We start from the raw sequence: 18,805 nt of genomic DNA, 5'->3' as shown, positions 1-18,805 counted from the left end.
TTGTGAAGATGACGGCCCAGCCGATGCACACACATGCCCCGAGGAAGAGGAGGGGGTGGGACTTTAACAAGCAGGGATCATCTTGGCAGCTGGTTGATGTACTCGAGTTGGTATGGGTGGCGGTTATCAGCTGGTGTCAGCGTCGATTAGGTTCTGAGAGGGGCAAGTCAGTCGACCGGCGATCAATACGAAGGAAGAGAACAGGAGAATACAACCTGTGGATGTAGCAGTATACTTTGATCAGTACCTAGGTAAATATTGTGCCTGGTACTGTACTACTCAGAGCCTCTCGCAAAGGTAAATGAGAGACTGACAATCGAACAATAATGAAAGACTGGGTGTGAAGGTTCGAACGAACAAGAATGAGAACGGAAATGCACGAGAAGGAGAATCTATTGTGTTGGGAAGAAGGGGAGGGGGGTAAGTACTTAGGTTTTAATCTATTCTAGACCCCATTTTGCCCTCTTCCCTCTTCCTTTTTCCCTTTTCCCTTTTCCCTCCCGAACGCAGGCTGCATTCATTCCAAGCGGCAAACCAAACCAGTTTAACCGCCAGGGTTGCATTGAAGCGTCAATTTCGGTGCAGTGCAGTCCAGTGGGGGATGCATGGATCGGCGGCAAGGAACCTTCAACCACCAGACTTGCTGGAGATGATCATCATGGATCATTTTGAATATTCGACTGAATACGTACGGAGTAGACTGGGGACAGGAAGTTCTCCATAATAATTCACCCACTGAACACTGTTCTTCCCCTTCCAACGCAGGTTCTTTTTTTTCTTCGTCTCTTGCCCACTGCGGGGCTTTGCGACTTCCCCTCCCCTCTACTTCTTTTACCCCCTGCATTGGGAGTGTTCACTGTTCAGTCTTATTCAGGAATCTCGACCTGACCCTTAGACTAGGTACTACTAACTAGTGCCCCCACTTGGAATCGACTTGCTGTCAGCCAATCTTCCCTCCCACGGTCCCGCTGCCGTCCTCGAGGCCTCACCGCCAGTTACCTTCGTCCCTCTTCATTCACACTTCATGCTTTTCTGCACATATCACGAGACTGCGTTGTCGTGATTACTTCCTCAAAAAGATCCCTCTCCTGACATGTCATCACAATCCTACCATCGTTTCACATTCCGTGGTGGAATGGAAGACATCATCCAGACTCGACATGACCGCATCCTCCACAGTGCGGTGCGTGGGGTGCGAGACATTCCTTGGACGGTGGACCAAGTCTAGATGCCTGACGTGACGTGATTCAGGAATGGTTCTGGCACCTGGCCCGAGTCCGTGAGTCAGGTCCCTCAGAACCATGGATTGACTTCGAACTAGACACTTCATCTGAACTATAGGATCCACCTCGATCGCTTACCATCGCCGGTTTTCCCAGCGATTGTTACCATGATGACATTTCTCTCAACCACAGTGCAGTGGTACAACCCCGGATAATCCCCGGGGATTTGGGCGGCTAGTACCTTGGCAGACCCAATCTCTTTTCCTAATGATAAGCGATAACGGACATGTCGAAGTATTGTTCTCCTGCATATGCTGCGTCGCAACGGCTGACACGTGGACTGGCAGCTTCCTCTTCGAGATACAATGTATTCATGTGAGGCGTCATAGCCATCTAGCTTTTCAAGACCATCCTCACCCCCCTCGCCTCGACTGCAACGGCCTTCCCCTGTTTGTCCACATCGAACACAAACTCATCGAGCCCAACGGCTCCATACACAAAAGCGTCCACAAGGAACCAGGTCGGGCATGCTCGACTAAACGGTCCAATCCCATCGACTCCCAAACTCAAATCCCGAAAGACCGCCCGGAAAGACACCCGCCCAGGTGCCTTCAGTCCAGTCGGATACAGCCGCGCGCTGAGATCCGCAATAGACGCGCCCAGAAGCAATGATTGTGTAGTAAACATATCGTTGCCCTCATTGAGCCATGTATCGACATTCAGTCCAGGGCCGTCATCCGTGGTGATGGTCAGTGAGGAGGAGGAGTTCTTCGCAAAATAGGACCCCACGAATCTCAGGATCGCCTCCTCTTTCGCCGCTTCGTCGAGCGCGGGAAGAAGCGAGTGTGCAAGGAGATCGGAGAAGTAGGCAGCCGTCCAGTGTGTGTTTGTGCCGGCTACCAATACGGTGAAGCCGACCTTGTGGTCTGGAGACAAAGCAAGCATGGACGAGTACGACCCCAGATCTCCGGCTTTGGCGTAGAGATCGACCACTCGTGAGGAGGGAAATGAGTAGATTTCCCAAGGTGCCCCGACGGCCAGGTCCAGTGAGGGTGTGTGACTAACCGGTTTTAACCAGCGCCGAGTGACAGCGCCGGAAAGCAGCCGATTGTCAAGAATGGCGCGGCCAAAGGTAGCCATGTCCTTGGTCGACGAGTAGAGGCCACCGGTACTACAGGCGGTTAGCACAGTCTAGTGATGGAGAAGATGCACGAACGGTGTCTCGTCACCGAGTGAGTAGGTCCACCACGTGGTCTCTACATCGCCGGGAATGACCCCAAGGCTGTCCGCTGGCTTGTTGTAGCTCGAGCGGGTGAGGTTGAGCGGGCGGACGAGATCCCGAGACAGGAGCGTCTGGTAGCTTTGACCGGCCATTGCTTCTAATGCGTATCCGAGGATCTGGAATGCTGCATTTGAGTAGACTGGTGTGGACGCAGTCGGAACGATGGGGTGTCTCTTCAAGAAGCCGTCGAAAAATCCTAGGTTTATCAGCATTTTCCATCTAGAATAGATGGGAGGCTCACGTTTTCGATCACAAGGCATGCCTGGCGCACCGCATGGGGGGATCTCGGCTGGCGAAAGCTCAGGAAGGCCGATTGCACTTGGATCAGGCAGCAAAGTGGCTAGATCAACGAACCCATCTATGCATGGATGAGTGTGCAAGACAACAATGATCCTGGCAGAAACGGGTCACTTACAGTCTCGCGGTATCCCCGCTAGGTGACTTGCCAGCTGCCCGATTGTCACCTCGTTCCAGCGCACAGAATCAATCTCATTCCCAGGTGGCTTGGTGCTCAATCTTCGGATCTCTGGGACATACTTCGCCACCGGATCGCGAAACACAGTGTCCCCCCGTTCGATGAGTATCAACATGATTGTCCATATCTTTGAGCCGCTACCGATGCGGAACACGGTATTCGCATCCACTACACTAACCCCTACAGAAGTGTTGACATTTGGAGCGGTATAGTAGGATTCGAAAAGGGGGTCCGCGTCATCCGTCGAAAAGACTTGAATGGCAAACGATGTGTTGTTAGGGTTAAAGATGTCATTGAGAGGGGATTTTCCTGCTATGGCTGCCTCGAGGGCCAAGGAAATGTTGTTCTTCGCGGCGAGGAATGCGCTGCTTGTCGAGAGTGCTCTCGGGGGCGGGAAAATGGGTCCCAGAAGCGGACAATAATCTGGCGATGCAGCGAAGACCCAAGGGGAAAGAAAGGCAAGCAACGCTAGCGACAAGTACATTCTGGCTTGAAAATGCTAATGATGCTCTGATTTCAGGCTTCCCGTTTGATCCAGTAGCAGAAATTGGAATCAAGGGGCATCGAGCAAGCCCCCTCAACTATATACCGGTAGTCAATTGGGTTTATTGGCTGAGCATTTCTCTGCCGTTCCTTCTCAAGCATTCCCCCGTATTGCATTGGGATTGATGGTCCGTCCGGATGCGGCACCCCATTGACTGGTCACAAGGATAGCCCCTTTGATGGGAGTCAACCTCAAGACCAGAATCTGGCATTCAGACCGTACCGCAAGGAAGGTAAAGATAGCGGTGAGAGGACCGATGCTGGGATGATGCTATCTTCATTTCTCTAGGCCTCATGCTTCTGGGTCTGATTCGATGCCTCATTGTTTGGTATCGCTGTGGTGGAAGTTACAACCGGATGATACATGTCGGAAGGTGAGTCCGTCTGAAAGCAAGAACCACTCAGCGACTGCTTTGCTTCCGCATCGGCCCTTTTTTGTAGACTCGTCACGTCGACTTCGATGACTTTGTTTATGGTCAACCCGATAGACTTTGTCTAGTCGAGGCAATCCCAGCAGATTGGGTCTGTGGTGATTGGCTCTTGGACATTGTACAGGCACGTGGCTTGGCGATGCGCATACCCAATCCAATGAGCACTAGGGACGACTCAGTTCAGCAAAGTTTATTATCGCAATTTTGTCGTATGCGCATCACTGGATGGATGCAGGAATCCCCAGAGCGGGGTGTTTTCCGCGGCATCTTATCAGGTGGGGTGTTCATGGGGGCATTTCATTCCGGGGATTGCTTCCTTGAGTGGTTAGGAGTCATCTACACTCCTTGCGGAGAGCGGAGCTCGTGATGTAATACAACAATTTATACTGGGTGAAATGGTCTTTACGCAGGGATCAAGGGCCTAGCCAAGCGGAGCATGGCATCAAGCTAACGAACCATTGGCATCAAATTACATGCCAGTCTGGTGTTGTCTACGAAGGTCTCATCTTTGGTGTCAAGCAGGCTCCGCGGAATTTGCGAGTATAGTATGCTACCGTTGTTGTCCCCATTGATCAGCTCACGGGCTACCTTTCTCCGTTTCTTCATTCTCAATAGTAGACCTCCCCGTCAGCACCAATGTCGAGCCGTTGACATCCCGCCGTAGCCGTGGGATATCAAGCTAGTGGGCAGGGGTGGCGTCAACCTCTCGACTGGTATTTGTTCCGGGCGCGGGGAGACAAAGACCGTGAGGGGATTACTATAGATTGGTTGCTTCTGGCCAGTTTTTATCAATCCTTTCGGGCCTCGTAAGGTATTTCAACGACTGTAGTGGTAGATGGGTTGTTCTTTGATAGGTTAGAGTCGTCAGCGTTCGTTTGCTTGGGCTCGAATCTGAGTCGCTAATTGATCGAATCTGTCTTTGCGTAGGCAGAAATGGTTGAGACGACGCTGCCAGGGGACAATTGCTCAGGGTGTTTGAGTGTTAGGTACGGTACAGTACCTGTGTGAAGGGAAAAGGGGACTCGGCGCCTATGACAGTGGATTCGGATCAGCAATCATAGCATCATAATTTCAAGGATACGTAAGTCAGTCTAGGACCCAGATACCCACCACCACCACCACCACCACCACCACAGAAACCAAGATGCCAATTTCCTTGGCCTGGGGCCGCAAGGAAGACGGGAGGGAATCATGGAAGAGGACCGAGGAGTCCGACAGGCTCCACAGCGGAGTAGGGGGGGATGTCAGATTGTCTCCCACTGCCAGACAGAGAGAAGGAGACTGACTCCCCTGACGGCCCGCCCCATCGGCTCGTCCAGCCGCTGCTGCTAATTTAGTGCGGGTCGCTCATTAGTAATTTAACAACATCGTCAAAACACCACCTAACTACTAAATAACTACAATGGATTCGGGCCCCTCAAAGGACTTACTTACTGCGTCGAATAAGTCTCCGGTCCGGCGGCGTGCTTCTAAGCCAAGATCCCGTACCGGATGTCGCACCTGTCGGTAAGTGACGCACATCAAGGCACTATCCAAGTGATTTGACTATCCGCTGTCGCTCGGCTGACGCATGGTCAACAGAGCGCGGCGGATCAAATGCGATGAGACGCCCGGAGCATGCCAGCGCTGTACCTCTACAGGCCGAGTCTGCGATGGATACGAGGTCCAACGACTGCCTCTTCCCCCACGCAGAAAGACAGCAACTGCTTCTCGAGTTCCTGCCCCGGTGCCGACCGGCTTCCGCTTCACAACCACCACAGATGAGATACGCTGTTTCTCGTACTTCCAACATTGTTCGATCTCTCATCTAATTGCCTCGGTCGATAACCCTCTATGGGAGAAGCTCGTGCTCCAGATGAGCTACAATGAGCCGGCCGTATACCATGCGATCGTGGCGCTGGGCTCAATTCATCAGAACCTGGAAAAGCATGGCTTGCGCTTACCCGGAAAGAAGTCTAATAGCACTCTAGAACGTTTCGCAACGGAGCAGTCCCTCAGATCGTTCTCTTTACTCACCAAGCGCCGTGCTTCACAGGATCCCGCCCTGCGACAGGTGATTCTCGTCTGCTGCTTGCTCTTCACCGTAACCGAACTGCTCTGTGGACGCCCAGAACCCGCGAGTGTGCATCTAGCAGGTGGACTGAGGATTCTCCGGGAGCTCAAAGCACAGAGGTGTGCGCTCTCGCCGTGGGAACAGCAGACCACCCTGGACACGTATCTGCATCTTCAGAGCCAGTCGTTTTTCATGATGGGCGGGCCGATTCTGACCACGGATCACGAGATAATCTATGAGAGGCCGTATGAGGACCATCGATCTACGTTCACCAGCTTCCACGAGGCCCAGCGCACATTCGCACCCGTCTTCAACGCCAGCTGCGGCTTCCACGTCATATTTTGGAAGCAAAGGCGAGGGATCCCGGTCCCCGAGTCCTACCACGCCAGCTTGCTCTCCCCGATACGCCTGCTTTCATGCTTGAATCGGTTCTTGCAACAGCTCGAATTGTTTGCCGCTGCGCCATCCACCCGCCTGAGTGCAAAGGAGAAGCGGGGTGTGCAGCTGCTGAGAGTCATCACGCATGGACAGATCGTAGGTGTCAAGAGCTGCCTCTTGCTCGGCAATGATCTCTCCTTGCAATCCCTCATGGAGGACTACGTGGACCTGCACCGAATGCTGAAAATAACATTGGACCAGATCCAGGACCGCCCGCTGATCAGCCTCGGAGTTGGTCTCACCCCCGTCTTTTTCTTCTTGGCTCAGTGTCCCGACTATGAGATCCGCTTGTGGGCTATCGATGGTCTACTGTCGTGGCCGCATTGTGGCGGCTTCTTTGACACCAAGCAGATGGCTCACCTGGTGCTCCAAGGGTTGAAGACTGAGCTGAGAGCGCTGAGAGAGAGCTGTCCACGAGGTGTGGGCGGGGCGGTGTCTTTCTTTAACAAGGAGGATGGGGCATTGTTTGCTCGAATCTTGCGCTCGGGAAAGGATGGGGCTACAGAGCGGTTGATGAGGCTTGATGAGTAGTTTCGTAGATGTCATAACTAGTCTAAGTATATGTTTGTCATGGTAGTTGTAGCGTTGCTCCATACTTAGTAGGAGTTTGATCCAGTTCATCTATTTGATCCAATCCTGCCTCCCTTTTTATCGCTCGAAGATAGAGATTTCTGCATCGCTAGCCGAGTCTTTCGATGAGGATGAGGCTACATCGTCATGCAAGGTGCAGGCTCTCAACGCTGATCCTGTCTATATGTGTACTTGTGAGCAAGTGCTAGATCTTGTTGCATGAAAGCAGCGAGCTAGTTTAATAGTATCATGGCTTCCAGATTCATCTGGCTTGTAGCTATGAGTACGCTCAAGGGTTTCGGCCGGTAGTTGAATCGATCAAAGATAGACTCTGAGCGTCACACGTAGTTCTTTTGCAACCGTAAATGTTGCCGTCTTCGTTGCTGTTCCTCTGCGTCGTATTTCGGGATTTTGTCTCTCCATCTACACAGTACCTGACTCTAAGCCTCGAGAGAGAGGTACGGCTCTCAACCGACGGGAGAATATCTCAAGAGAACCGACTACGTGGGTATAGGACTGAGCTTTGATGGTAGAATTACCATCGAATCAGTGACGATCAGTTCTACTCATCTTGCATTTCTCCCTCACTGCCTAATTCTACCTACAAATTCTCTTGAGCTGTGTAGAGCGTTTTCGAAGCGCGAGCAACAAGCGATGTCATCTCCCAGTCGAATATTGGCGGGGACGCCGATGCACCACCTCGTTCGCAGTAGGAGAACAGATGGGCGATCATTCTTCAATCATGCTTCATCGCAATCACAAGGCAAGCAGAAAGTGATCTCATAGCTCCTTCAGCTTGAAGAATCCCAGGTTTGTTCAGGCGGCCGAAGGGCAGCTTACGGTCGAGGTGCTCGGCCGTCGAGGGTGGCTGTGGTTGGACTGGAAGTTGGTTCCTGCCAGGTGCCAATTCTGCAGGATGTGATGGACAGTACAGGGGTAAAAAGTCAACCCGCGGTTGAGTTTGCTGAAATCGGTGGCAAGGTCGGCGCTTAAGGCGAGACCGCAGTCAGAAGCAAGTAACTTGTGTGACCCTCGATGGTTACTGCCGCTGCAACGGTTCAGCAACCTCTCATCATCCCCCGATCATCGCTCCCATCCTCCAACTCTTCAGGACAAACTCTGGTCTGAACGTTTCTTCCTGCGTGCATTACCTCCCTCTGACGACCTCCGTACGCGATGGGCCAACAAGCGTCCGTCCCTCAACCCGGGACACACATCCAAGTCATCGGCGCCGGCCTCTCGCGCACGGGCACCGCCTCCTTCAGCGCCGCGCTGGAGATCCTCCTGGGCGGCCCCATCTACCACGGGGGCACGCAGACCCTGATGGGCCCGCCCACGGAGATCATCTCGTGGAAGCAGATCCTCCAGAACTGGCTGTCGGGCGACCACGCCACGACGCTGGCCCTCCTGCAGACGCGCACCGCGGGCTACGCCGCCATTACCGACGCCCCGGCGTCGCAGCTCGTCCCCGAGCTCCTCGAGCTCTACCCGGACAGCAAGGTCATCTGCACCGTGCGCGACCCGGACGCCTGGGTGCGCAGCATCCAGCAGGTCAGCTCGATCGTGCGCCTGTGGTTCCTGGGCGCCGTGCTGCTCCCGCTGCCGGGCATGCGGCACTTCATGAGCTACAACTGGCTGCTGCAGGCGCAGTGGGACCGGCTCTACCGCTCGCGCGACGTCGCCTGGATCTACCAGCTGCACCTGCAGTGGCTGCGCGAGGTCGTGCCCCCCGATCGGTTGGTCTTGTTCGATGTCCGCGACGGCTGGGAGCCCCTCTGCCACGCCCTGGGCAAGGAGGTCCCCGATGTGCCCTTCCCCCGCATCAATGACGCCCAGGCCGTCGATCGCATCGCCGAGTACTACATCCGCCGAGGCCTGATGCGGTGGGCCGTCATGTTGGCCGTGGTGGGGCTAGGGGGTTACTGGTTGCTGCGAAAGTAGTCGTCACTGTGTGCCTGTAGGTTTGACGAGGTTGCATCCTGGATGTGTCCTGTCCTGTCCTGTCCTGTCCTGTCCTGTCCTGTACCCTACCACACTGTACAGTCCTCGAGCCTGGGTTGGCGTGCACCCCGGAAGTGTTTCGTTGTATTCGTATGTAGCAATCCTAGAAACCAGAAATTACGCTTTTGCTCCGGCTTACATGGCTTGCAGCCACTCCCGCGATTTGAAGTCTGCTATTTTTACGCGTGCTGGTGGAAGAGATTCCATGGTTTCGTATCAAGGGGTCCTGTCAGCACGACAGCAGCATGAAAGCAGCAGAATAACTCCGTGAAGAAAGCTTGACGGCCGAATAGAGTTCGGCCCGGGCAAAGCTTATCCCCCACATTCCTTGTAGGGAAGCTGCGGGTGTCGGCCCGTTGGTTCCATGTCCCGGATTCAGTGCCTGAACAAGCCCCTGCGTTGATCGATTCCATCCTCAGAGAGAGAGAGAAAGAGAGAGAGGGATGGAGAGAAGGGAGGAGGGGAGAGAGAGAGCGAGAGAGACAGAGACGTATGGCTCTCTCCGGGCAAAGGTATGCTTGCTGCTCCCGATTCTCTGCGATATCGCTAACATTAGTGTTGGTCAAATCTACAGATCCACCGTCGAATTCACACTGTAATCGACAGCTCACTGCCCATCCTCCCCTCGCTCGGCAGGGTAGCATCTGAACAAGTTTTCGCGTGGTCTTCACAGGAGTAACACCCGATGGCTTCATCTCGAAGTCATCAAAGCCCAAACTCTCTTGTCTGCTCTGCTCCCCTCCACCTTGCTCTGCTACCTTCGGCCGGCACCCTCCCCTGACGACCGGCCATCCAGCGGAACGCTTTCACGTCAAACTCTGGGTCCCTGAGTCTCTTGAATCTCCCCAGGCACACATCCTGACAGCGTTTTCGACGACGTCAAGTCTTGGCATTGGAGCAAAACCAGCGCGATCCCTCGCTCGAGGCCCGCGGAATCTTTCTTTCCTACACATCTCTCTCTCTCATCTCCTAGCAGCTCCTGTATCTACTTTGCCATCTTTGTGCATAGTGTGTTTAGGTAGTTTCATTTGTTGGCATATTCTTTCCTATCTTTTCTTGTCTCCTTGTGTCTCTTTCTCATCTGGTTGGCATAGTCTTATCTGTCTCATATGTTTCATTTGTTTGGCGGTTTCTTGTTTCTTTGGTTGTTTCATATGTCTCATTTCCTTACTATCTTCTTTTCCATTTTGTGTGTTTTCTATCTTTCCTATGTTGTGTATCTCCTTGTGTGTGGTTTCATTTGTTGTATCTTCTGTCTTCTACTTTCATCTATCTCATATGTCTTATTTCTTTCGTTGTTTCATATGTCTTGTTCTTCTTACTATCTTCTTCATCTTGTGTGTCTTCTTGTCATTTCTTTTCTTATTTTGTGTATCTCCTTGTGTGTGTTTTCATATGTGTGTCTTTCTAACTTCTTTCTATCTATTGTATCTCCTTGGTTGTTTCATTTGTTTCATCTGTTTTATTTCTTCATCTTCTTCATCTTCTTCATCTTCTTCATCTTCATCTTCTTCATCTTCTTCATCTTCTTCATCTTCTTCATCTTCTTCATCTTCTTCATCTTCTTCATTTCTTTCTTCATTTCTTGTAGATGCTGTATATGTTACTTTTCTTGTTTCCTTGATTTCCTTGATCTGCCTTCCTATCTTTCCTATCTATTTCATTTGTCTCATCTGGTTGATTTTTGGGAGTTAGGCGTTTTTCTCTTTTCTGCATCTTGTTTGATCTTTCCTATCTTGTCTGATCTTTTTGCCATCTTGTTTGACTTAACTTTCTTTCCTAGGCCTTGGTTGGGTGGTTGGGACGGGCCTGGGACATCAGGCAGCTGTGCTGCCTGGTGTCGATCATCTCCTTTGATCTACTTGCCATTTTCTTCATTTCTTCGCATTTCGGTGTTCTATTTTCTTGGTATCTCGTTTGATCTTTTTCTATCTTGTCTGATATTTCCGATCTTGTCTGATCTGTTCGATTTAACTTTCTTTCCTAGGCCCCGGTTGGGTGGATGGGACGGGCCTGGGACATCGGACACGCGAGTGTCTGGTGTTTGAAGTGCAGTGTCGAAAGAGACTGGTAAGTCATTTATGGTTTCCTGAAATTGAGCAATTGACTAATCGATGTGTACTGTACAGACACGATAGATTGAACAGGCCTTGGATGGGTGGACGGGACGGGCCTGGGACATCGGACATGTGGGTCTGGTGTTTTTACCTTGTGATGTACATTGTTGAGATAAAAAGATGAGTACTTCCTTCCTCAACAGGATAGACATTACTAATGGAAGGTTGGCAGATAGTCTGCCTAGGCCTTGGTAGGGCGGTTGGGTAGGGCCTGGGAACACTTAGCAGCTTAGGCTGCTAGGTGTTGTTAAGTGCAGTTTCGCAAGAAACTGGTAAGTCTTCTAACCTTGTTATCAACTACTGGCACTTGGCTAACGAATGGTTGCAGACACAGTTTGCTTGCACATGTCCTTGGACGAGTGGACGGGACGGGCCTGGGACATCGGACACGCGGGTGTCTGATGTTTTGCATAAGCTTGTGAACGCAAAGCTGGCAAGTCCCCGTTTGAGCAGCTTGAGTTTATAGATCTTGGCTGACCTGTTTCTGCATACAATACAGAACAGCGTGAACTAGCCTGGGTGGTTTGACTGGTTTTGCAAAGTCTGAGGACTTTGGACGAGCCAGTGCCATGTCTACATTTGGATCATGGCCTTGGTAAGTGCTTGGTTCTTGATCAAAAAGAGGCTAATTGGGTCTTGTTCGCAGGGGATACTTTGATTTCAGGCCGTGGGCAGGCTGGGTGGGTGGCCTGGAACTGGACACTGTAGCGTAGCTCTGTGTCCATTCGGTGAGTGATCATGATATCCTCTTCATTGAGTTGAGCTAACTTCACTTCACAGTAGTTGCCTTGGCCTCGGTTGGGTGGTTGGGACGGGTCAGGGTATTGGACACTGTAGCGTAGCTCTGTGTCCACTCGGTGAGTGATCTGTCTTGTTTATGAAACTGTGCTAACTCCTCTTGATAGTAGTTGTAGGCGGGCCTCGGTTGGGTGGATGGGACGGGCCTGGGTATTGGACACTGTAGCGTAGCTCTGTGTCTATTCGGTGAGTGATCATGACATTTTTTACATCGAGCTGAGCTAACTGTGTTCTATAGTAACGTAGACGGGCCTCGGTTGGGTGGTTGGGACGGGCCTGGGTCAAAGACACTGTAGCGTAGCTCTGTGTCGATTCGGTGAGTGCTTATCTCGTGTCTGGCTATACTGAGCTAACCTTGCTTTACAGTAGCTTCTGAACAGCCTTGGCCGGGTGGTTGGAAATGGGCTGGGATACACGACAAAGCCCATATGCGACAAAGCCCATATGCGATAATTCGTAGTTGTCTCGAGGCTATGGTTGGCGGTTGGGGCCGGAGACACGACAAAGCCCACACGCGACAACCCTAGGTCATGGCGGGCGGACGGGACGGGCCTGGGTTATGTAGGTGTAGTTTTGCACTCCCCTGGTAAGTTGGTAAGTGGACACTATTCTGACTGCACAGCATCTTCTTTGGTTTGGACTTGGCTAACTTGTCTGCAGTAGCATGTACATTGTAAAAGGCCCCGGTTGGGTGGTTGGGACGGGCCTGGGATATTTTTCACTCTCATGGAATCAGGAAGCTCGATGCTATCCTGTGCCCGTGAGTCCAGGTGTAAGTGTCTTCAGTGACTTATCCATTGGTTGACTTGGCTAATCGATACAGACGTCCTTCCTCCCCCTATTGTTTTTCCTAGGCTCGGCGGGTGGCTGGGATGGGCCTGGGACATAGACGGTGGTTTCACTGTCTATGTTTTATACTAATTCTGCTTTTCTTTTGTCTCTCCTTTGTCTTTCCTTTCTTTCCTTTCTGCGCCCCCCCCCCCCCCCCCCCCCTTTTTTTTTTTTTTTTTTTTTTTTTCTCCCTTTTTTTTTTTTTCTTTCCTCTTTCCCCCCCCCCCCCCCCCCCCCTTTTTTTTTTATAGGAGAATAGTGAGTGATCCCCTCTGGCAGGAATTAACATGTGCTATTGACTAACTGCTGTTCTAGGTGTTCAAGAAGTGACAAATAAAGCACTTTCTTTTTTGGCCTCGCGCGAGGCCTACACATCAGGTTTCCTGGTGTTGACCCTGCTGTCACTTCGAGAACAGGTAAGTGAGATTCATACTCAGTCTAATTGATGTGCACTGACACGCGTTGATGAACAGGATATATAGTTTTCTTTTCTCCTCTACGCACTCCTGTCTCCCATTCCGCTGTTCATGTACGTATGTGTATATATATGTACGGGCTGACTGAATGCGTTGGGGAAAGGGTCTGGAAGGGGCTGCGCGTGTTTGTTCTGGAGAAGTTGGGTGAATGGATGATTGGATGGGGCCTGGGTGCAAGGATCCCAGTGTCATCTGCTCAAACGACCACTTCGGCACAGCAGCCTTTTCCACGACAGAACTGGAATGGTGGGAGGTTTGGTCGCCAACACGATGTACTTGACGACGACCTCGACTTCGATGACGACGACCTCGACTTCGACGACGACAACACCCCCGACGACGACCTTGACGGTGAACTCAACGATGACAGCGACTTCCACCATGACTACAACAACACCGACCACGACAACGCCCTCACGATGCCCTCGAAAAGGCAACGAATTCGACAGGCCTCGGTTGGGTGGCAGGGACGGGCCTGGGTCCTCAACGACAACGACAACGAGGACGACGACGACGACGACGACAACAACAACAACGACAACTCCGACAACACCTCACAACAGCAACCTCACGACATCAACTTCACGACACCGACCCCATACAATATCGACATCGTGATACCGACTTCATGACCCCGACATTGCGACATTGACACTGACGACGACCTAGAAAATGCAACAGAATCGGCAGGCCTCGGTTGGGTGGTAGGGACGGGCCTGGGTCCTTGACAACGCCCTCGACGATAACACCCTAACGAAGGACTCAACTTCAACGACAATGACAAAACTCGACGACAACACGACACCATTACGACGACAACGATGACGGCAAGGCAACGAAATTGACAGGCCTCGGCTGGGTGGTAGGGACGGGCCTGGGTCGACAACGACGATGACGACACTGACCTCACAACATCGACACCGACAACAACTTCGACGATGACCGCAACCATGGCAACAACTTCGATAACGACTATATCAACCTCGACGAGCTCGACAAGGCAAAAAGAACGACAGGCCTCGGTGGGGTGGTTGGGACGGGCCTGGGATAACAGCTGTCTCATACCTCACAAAGTAAGTGTGTCTATCCTCTTGATGCAATTGGGTTCAACTAACATATCGTCATATATGATATTGGCGACGTTTTCTCTGCACTGCAACACTAGCCGAGAATAGGCAGTTTTATTTCACCAGCAGCTATATCAAGAACAACTACCCCCTGTATAGTGTTGACAAAACACAACTCAACAAAGGCTGCTTGACTACAGCTCATATAGCAAAGCTGCGCTGATCACAATCACCTTATCACAGAGGCCTTAGCTGGGTGGTTGGAATAGGCCTGGAGCATTTAAAACTAGCTTCTACAATCTTCGAGAACAACTATCTTCGACAGCATCTTCTCGAACAGCAACCTTCTCTACAACGACTTTGTCAGAAGCAATCTCCTACAGAGTAAGCTCCTCGACAGCAACTTCCTCAACAAAACTTCTTTCATCACAGGCCTCGGTTGGGTGGTTGGGACGGGCCTGGGGCATGTACAACGTACAACCTTACCTTTCACCAACTTAGACGACTCATCTCGACAGCATCCTCCTCGACAGTAACCTCCTCCACAGCAACCTCCTCCACAACAACTACTTCCACAGCAGCCTCCTCCACAGAAACTTCCTCCACAACAACTTCCTCGACAGCAACTTCCTCGACAGCACCTCCTCGACAGCGTCCTCCTCCACATTGACCTCCTCAACAACACTTCCTTTAACATAGGCCTCGGTTGGGCGGCTGGGACGGGCCTGGGTCATTGATGATACCATCATCAATGACATTCCACATCAGTACTGCAGCAAATCATGGTAAGTCAAGGACAACCCCTCAATCACTTGACTGTATAAACCATGACATCCTGACGCAATGCTCCAGACAACGCTGCATCCCTCACATCCCACTCTCGATACGAGGACTGAAGTGTCGGGAGAGTGCAAGTTGGCATTACGCTGAACCGCAACGAGGGAGACTCTTCTGTATAGCCGTGACTTGGCAGGCTGGATGCAGTGCCTATTCTATGAGTGTCTGAGCCAGTGGAGGTGTGTGGTGAGGATGTCCTGTTTGCAGGATAGGTTTTATGGTGTACGGGGAACACCCTTCCTTGAACCTGTGCGGTGTATGGGGATCTCTGTGGCTTGGTTGGGAATGTGTCGAGGATTGTGGATTACGAGGAGACGACGTTTGTGCAGCTTGTCTGTATGCGGAGTCGGATTATGGTTCGTGAGGAGTGAGAGATGCATGTCATGGAAGATGGCCTGTATTATAGGATTTCATCTTAAGAAAGGTTCATCGGTTTGATCCAAGAAGAGGCATCTATTTTTACAGGCGGAGGCTATGAGTAGTCTAAGCTTGCTGTCTACAGAACCTGCTAAGCTGACATGGGTGCGCAGTTTTATTTCAACGGGTGCTTAAAAGCATCAAGTATAAGCACATAAGATTATGTCATTTCATATCATATAATCATGAGAAAGCCCACATGAGCTGTGAGTTCAAGCAAGTAGTGTTTAAATAGGCTCCAGGCCCGCAGAGGAGTGGTTCATTACAAAGCATAGACAAGATCATGGTTCTCCCAATCCGTGAGGTCCATCCACCTTGCACCAAAAGTCAGCCCGCTATACAAAGGAAGAAACAGAGTGATCACAAGCAAGGAAGGGTGAAGGACTTACTCCTGGTTCTCCAACCGGGTATACTCCGGACTCGAGCGGATGCGAGCCTTCTTCTCGTTTTGTCGGCGGTACCACCACCAGATCAGTCCGAGGATCATCATCGACACCCCGTAGCAGACGATGATGGTGATTTCGGCGGGGACGTAGCGAGGGGCGTCCTGCGGGCGGAAGACTTGGGGGCCTGTTTATCCTTTAGCTATCGGGTCGAGGTTGGAAGAGTAACCCTCCACTCTGAACAGATAGTGGTACTGAAGAAAACACATACCGATGATATTTCCCGCGCAGTACCCGATGAGATAGATCGCTGCGACGGTTGTCTTCTTGGTGTACCCGGCGACGTTGGAGGAGATCATGGCCAGCAGGGCCACAAACGAGGTGGCGCTGGCTTGGGTCAGGTAGTAGCCGATCAGTCGGCCGACGTTGTTGGAGAGTGGTAAGGCGACGATGAGAATCATCCCCAGGATACCGGAGACGAGACCGCCGGCGCTGCAGAGGAGGCGTTGGTTGGTGTATTGGCCCAGAAAGCCGCTGCCGATGAGGGAGAGGATCTCCACGACGCCGCCGGGCGTGCCGTAGAGAAGAGATTGTTCCGCAGTGTAGCCGAAGGAGGTTATCTGTTGCCTTGCGTGGTTAGTGGGTGCGGTGGTGGTGGAGACAGACTGAACGACCCAAAGGATGGCAACGTACCAGCTGACTGAAGAAATTGGTGATTCCGCCGTTGGGGATATCTGCGATGAGAGCGTAGAAGAAGAACGCCCACGTCATCGGGTCGATCAGGGCTTCCTTGACTTGGTGGAGCTTGAAATGCTTGTTTCCGATACCTTGCTGGTTGACGCGAACGCGGGCCACGGCCAGAATGCGGTCTTCCTTGGTGAGCCAGCGTGCGTTGAGCTGGCTGTCGGGGACCACCCAGTAGAAGATAACTCCAAGGAGGACGGTCAGGAGGCCCGTCACGAGGAAGACGATCTTCCAGGGAGCAATGGCGGAGCCGTGCTTCTCGGTGCCGACGGCGATACCGTAGGCGACGAAGCCGCCGAGGATCTGTGCGAAACCATTGAAGCTGAACCAGATGTTGACGCGGCTGCCTTGTTCCGATTTGGTGTACCACTATTCAATGTATCCATGTTAGAGCTGGGGTAGGGAGAACTAGTGTGGTATATTTCGGGTCCACTCACCTGAGAGGTTAGCAGAGCAAAGCCTGGGGTGACAGAGGCTTCGAAGACGCCGAGGAAGAAGCTACATGCACGTCAGGAAAGTCGAATGAGATAGTGGCAGGGTTGTCCTACCGAATGGCAACAGCTCCAGAGAAGTTCGACACTGCAGCGAAGCAACACAGGATAGCTCCCCAGATGATGATGCACACGGCGGAGTACTTCCCCAAAGGAAGTCTCTGCAGAAGTCTATTGGTGGGGTATTCCCATGCCAGATAGCCTGGTTGATGAACTATTAGTCTTCTTGTTGCGTCTCTGCACATGATAATACGCACCAAAGTAAAATAGACTGCCTAGCCATTGATAGTCATCGCCTTGCAGGTTGATGTCGGTCTTGATGCCCATGATACTGGCGTAAGATAGGGTTGTTTCTAGAACGTGTCAACAACATGCTACCGCATTGAACCGCATGGAATCACTCACTGTCGAGGAAGTTCATGCCATAGACAAAACACATGATCGGCATAATGTGCCAATCGATTCTGCGCAAGAGTCGCTTGTTCGTGACCTCGTCGAGTTCGATCACCTCTCCCTGGAGATCCTGAAAGACGCCCAGCGCCTCATCTGCATCCTGCGCATGTTGGAGGAGGACTGGGTCCACGGCCTTAGTGGTATCTTTCTCATCTACCATTGTATGCGACTGGGCTTTCTCGTCCCCCATATCGACTGCCACCGAGAGGGCAAAGATAGAGACTGGAAGAATGTGTCAAAGTAATAGAGATGTGCCGGATTGAAAGACAGGTGTGACGGGTGAGGGACAGGAAGCAGGGGGGGATTGCGGAGATTGAACCAGAGAGACTTGATGGGCTTTATGACTGTCCTGTGAGATGTCATGGTGCAGCCGGATCGGCAGTGGAATTCACAACTGGCTTTCTTGGGAGAGATGGGGTTGCATGAGCGCTCATAGTCTCATAGTCCCATAGTCAGAGATAAGACGCTAGTTGTTTGGCTGTTATCTGGTTTATCTGGGGTAGACGGCTTATCGACCGAATCAGGCGGGTTGGATCCCCGTTAGCTGCATGCAGTAGTTGGAGTACTAAATGATAGTGCCATCCAGTCAGATAAGAATGAGGGGGAAACACGTTGGAGAGAGGAGAGAGGAGAGGGGGTGAAGGAGGATGTTGAGGTTCGAAGAGGACTTGCCACTCGTCCATTGGAGAGATTAGCCGAGTGACTCGAGGCTGGACATGATGCTGCTAGCTTGTTTTCGACTGAGAATGGCGAGGGACAAATCATGCTGGAGCTTATCATGCGACGTCATGAGGCGAGAAGAGGAGAAGAGGAGAAGAGGAGGAGAGGAGGAGAGGAGGAGGAGAAGGAAGGAAAGTCCCTAAACAACATCCTGCAAGCGCGGAACAGTCACTCACTCGTTCCGCATCGGATTCCAGATCTGGAGGCCGGCGCTTTGCACCCTCCACTCAAAATTAACAGCATGGCCATATTGGGAGATAACAATCTTGGCTGGAGGAAAGTATATGCTGAATTATGCTAGGATATCCACAGACCCCTCATCTGCCCGCCTCCACAGTCCTCTAAGGTAGAGGCTGGATTTCAGGTCTTATCTCTTTCAGTCTAGATTAGGTTATCATCTCCCCTGTTATCAATCACAAAACCCACGGCCTGAATGACAAGATGGCAAGATGGCT

The 18,805-nt window shown here is 51.8% G+C and overlaps 6 protein-coding genes across 6 annotated transcripts; 3 read left to right on the top strand and 3 right to left on the bottom strand.

The window, feature by feature from the left end:
- Positions 1 to 1,616: 1,616 nt before the first annotated feature.
- BO86DRAFT_305467 (serine hydrolase domain-containing protein) lies at positions 1,617 to 3,464 on the bottom strand (the record flags this gene model as incomplete). The annotated part of the gene is made up of 4 exons (XM_025667656.1): positions 1,617 to 2,394; positions 2,440 to 2,701; positions 2,747 to 2,863; positions 2,921 to 3,464. The coding sequence occupies 4 exons, from the start codon at positions 3,462 to 3,464 to the stop codon at positions 1,617 to 1,619; spliced, it is 1,701 nt and encodes a 566-aa protein (XP_025530931.1).
- Positions 3,465 to 5,356: 1,892 nt separating this feature from the next.
- Positions 5,357 to 6,979, top strand: BO86DRAFT_407432 (Zn(II)2Cys6 transcription factor; the record flags this gene model as incomplete). The annotated part of the gene is made up of 2 exons (XM_025674267.1): positions 5,357 to 5,460; positions 5,536 to 6,979. 2 exons carry the CDS (start codon positions 5,357 to 5,359, stop codon positions 6,974 to 6,976), a joined length of 1,545 nt encoding a protein of 514 aa, XP_025530930.1.
- Positions 6,980 to 8,191: 1,212 nt separating this feature from the next.
- On the top strand, positions 8,192 to 8,978 carry BO86DRAFT_440408 (sulfotransferase family protein; the record flags this gene model as incomplete). Its single annotated transcript, XM_025676203.1, has 1 exon — positions 8,192 to 8,978. The coding sequence occupies one exon, from the start codon at positions 8,192 to 8,194 to the stop codon at positions 8,954 to 8,956; it is 765 nt and encodes a 254-aa protein (XP_025530929.1). The 3' UTR covers positions 8,957 to 8,978.
- Positions 8,979 to 12,461: 3,483 nt separating this feature from the next.
- BO86DRAFT_454026 (uncharacterized protein) lies at positions 12,462 to 14,082 on the top strand (the record flags this gene model as incomplete). The annotated part of the gene is made up of 6 exons (XM_025677032.1): positions 12,462 to 12,517; positions 12,592 to 12,703; positions 13,014 to 13,020; positions 13,078 to 13,178; positions 13,245 to 13,291; positions 13,342 to 14,082. The coding sequence occupies 6 exons, from the start codon at positions 12,462 to 12,464 to the stop codon at positions 13,868 to 13,870; spliced, it is 852 nt and encodes a 283-aa protein (XP_025530928.1). The 3' UTR covers positions 13,871 to 14,082.
- Positions 14,083 to 14,528: 446 nt separating this feature from the next.
- On the bottom strand, positions 14,529 to 15,067 carry BO86DRAFT_211466 (uncharacterized protein). Its single transcript, XM_025666846.1, has one exon. The coding sequence runs from the start codon at positions 15,000 to 15,002 to the stop codon at positions 14,655 to 14,657; it is 348 nt and encodes a 115-aa protein (XP_025530927.1). The 5' UTR covers positions 15,003 to 15,067; the 3' UTR covers positions 14,529 to 14,654.
- Positions 15,068 to 15,821: 754 nt separating this feature from the next.
- BO86DRAFT_305586 (allantoate permease family MFS transporter) lies at positions 15,822 to 17,820 on the bottom strand (the record flags this gene model as incomplete). Its single annotated transcript, XM_025667661.1, has 8 exons — positions 15,822 to 15,873; positions 15,949 to 16,129; positions 16,214 to 16,562; positions 16,636 to 17,055; positions 17,124 to 17,184; positions 17,235 to 17,379; positions 17,435 to 17,530; positions 17,583 to 17,820. 8 exons carry the CDS (start codon positions 17,818 to 17,820, stop codon positions 15,822 to 15,824), a joined length of 1,542 nt encoding a protein of 513 aa, XP_025530926.1.
- Between the last annotated feature and the right edge of the window lie 985 nt (positions 17,821 to 18,805).

Source organism: Aspergillus japonicus (genome assembly GCF_003184785.1).
Source record: "Aspergillus japonicus CBS 114.51 unplaced genomic scaffold BO86scaffold_7, whole genome shotgun sequence".
Lineage (NCBI taxonomy): Eukaryota > Fungi > Ascomycota > Eurotiomycetes > Eurotiales > Aspergillaceae > Aspergillus > Aspergillus japonicus.
The sequence above is the reverse complement of the archived record's forward strand: the minus strand, read 5'-3'. Positions and strand labels throughout refer to the sequence as shown.

Excerpts from the sequence above, each read along its gene's own strand:
- BO86DRAFT_211466 (XM_025666846.1), bottom strand. The coding sequence starts at position 15,002 with ATGTTAAAGGAAGTGTTGTTGAGGAGGTCAATGTGGAGGAGGACGCTG.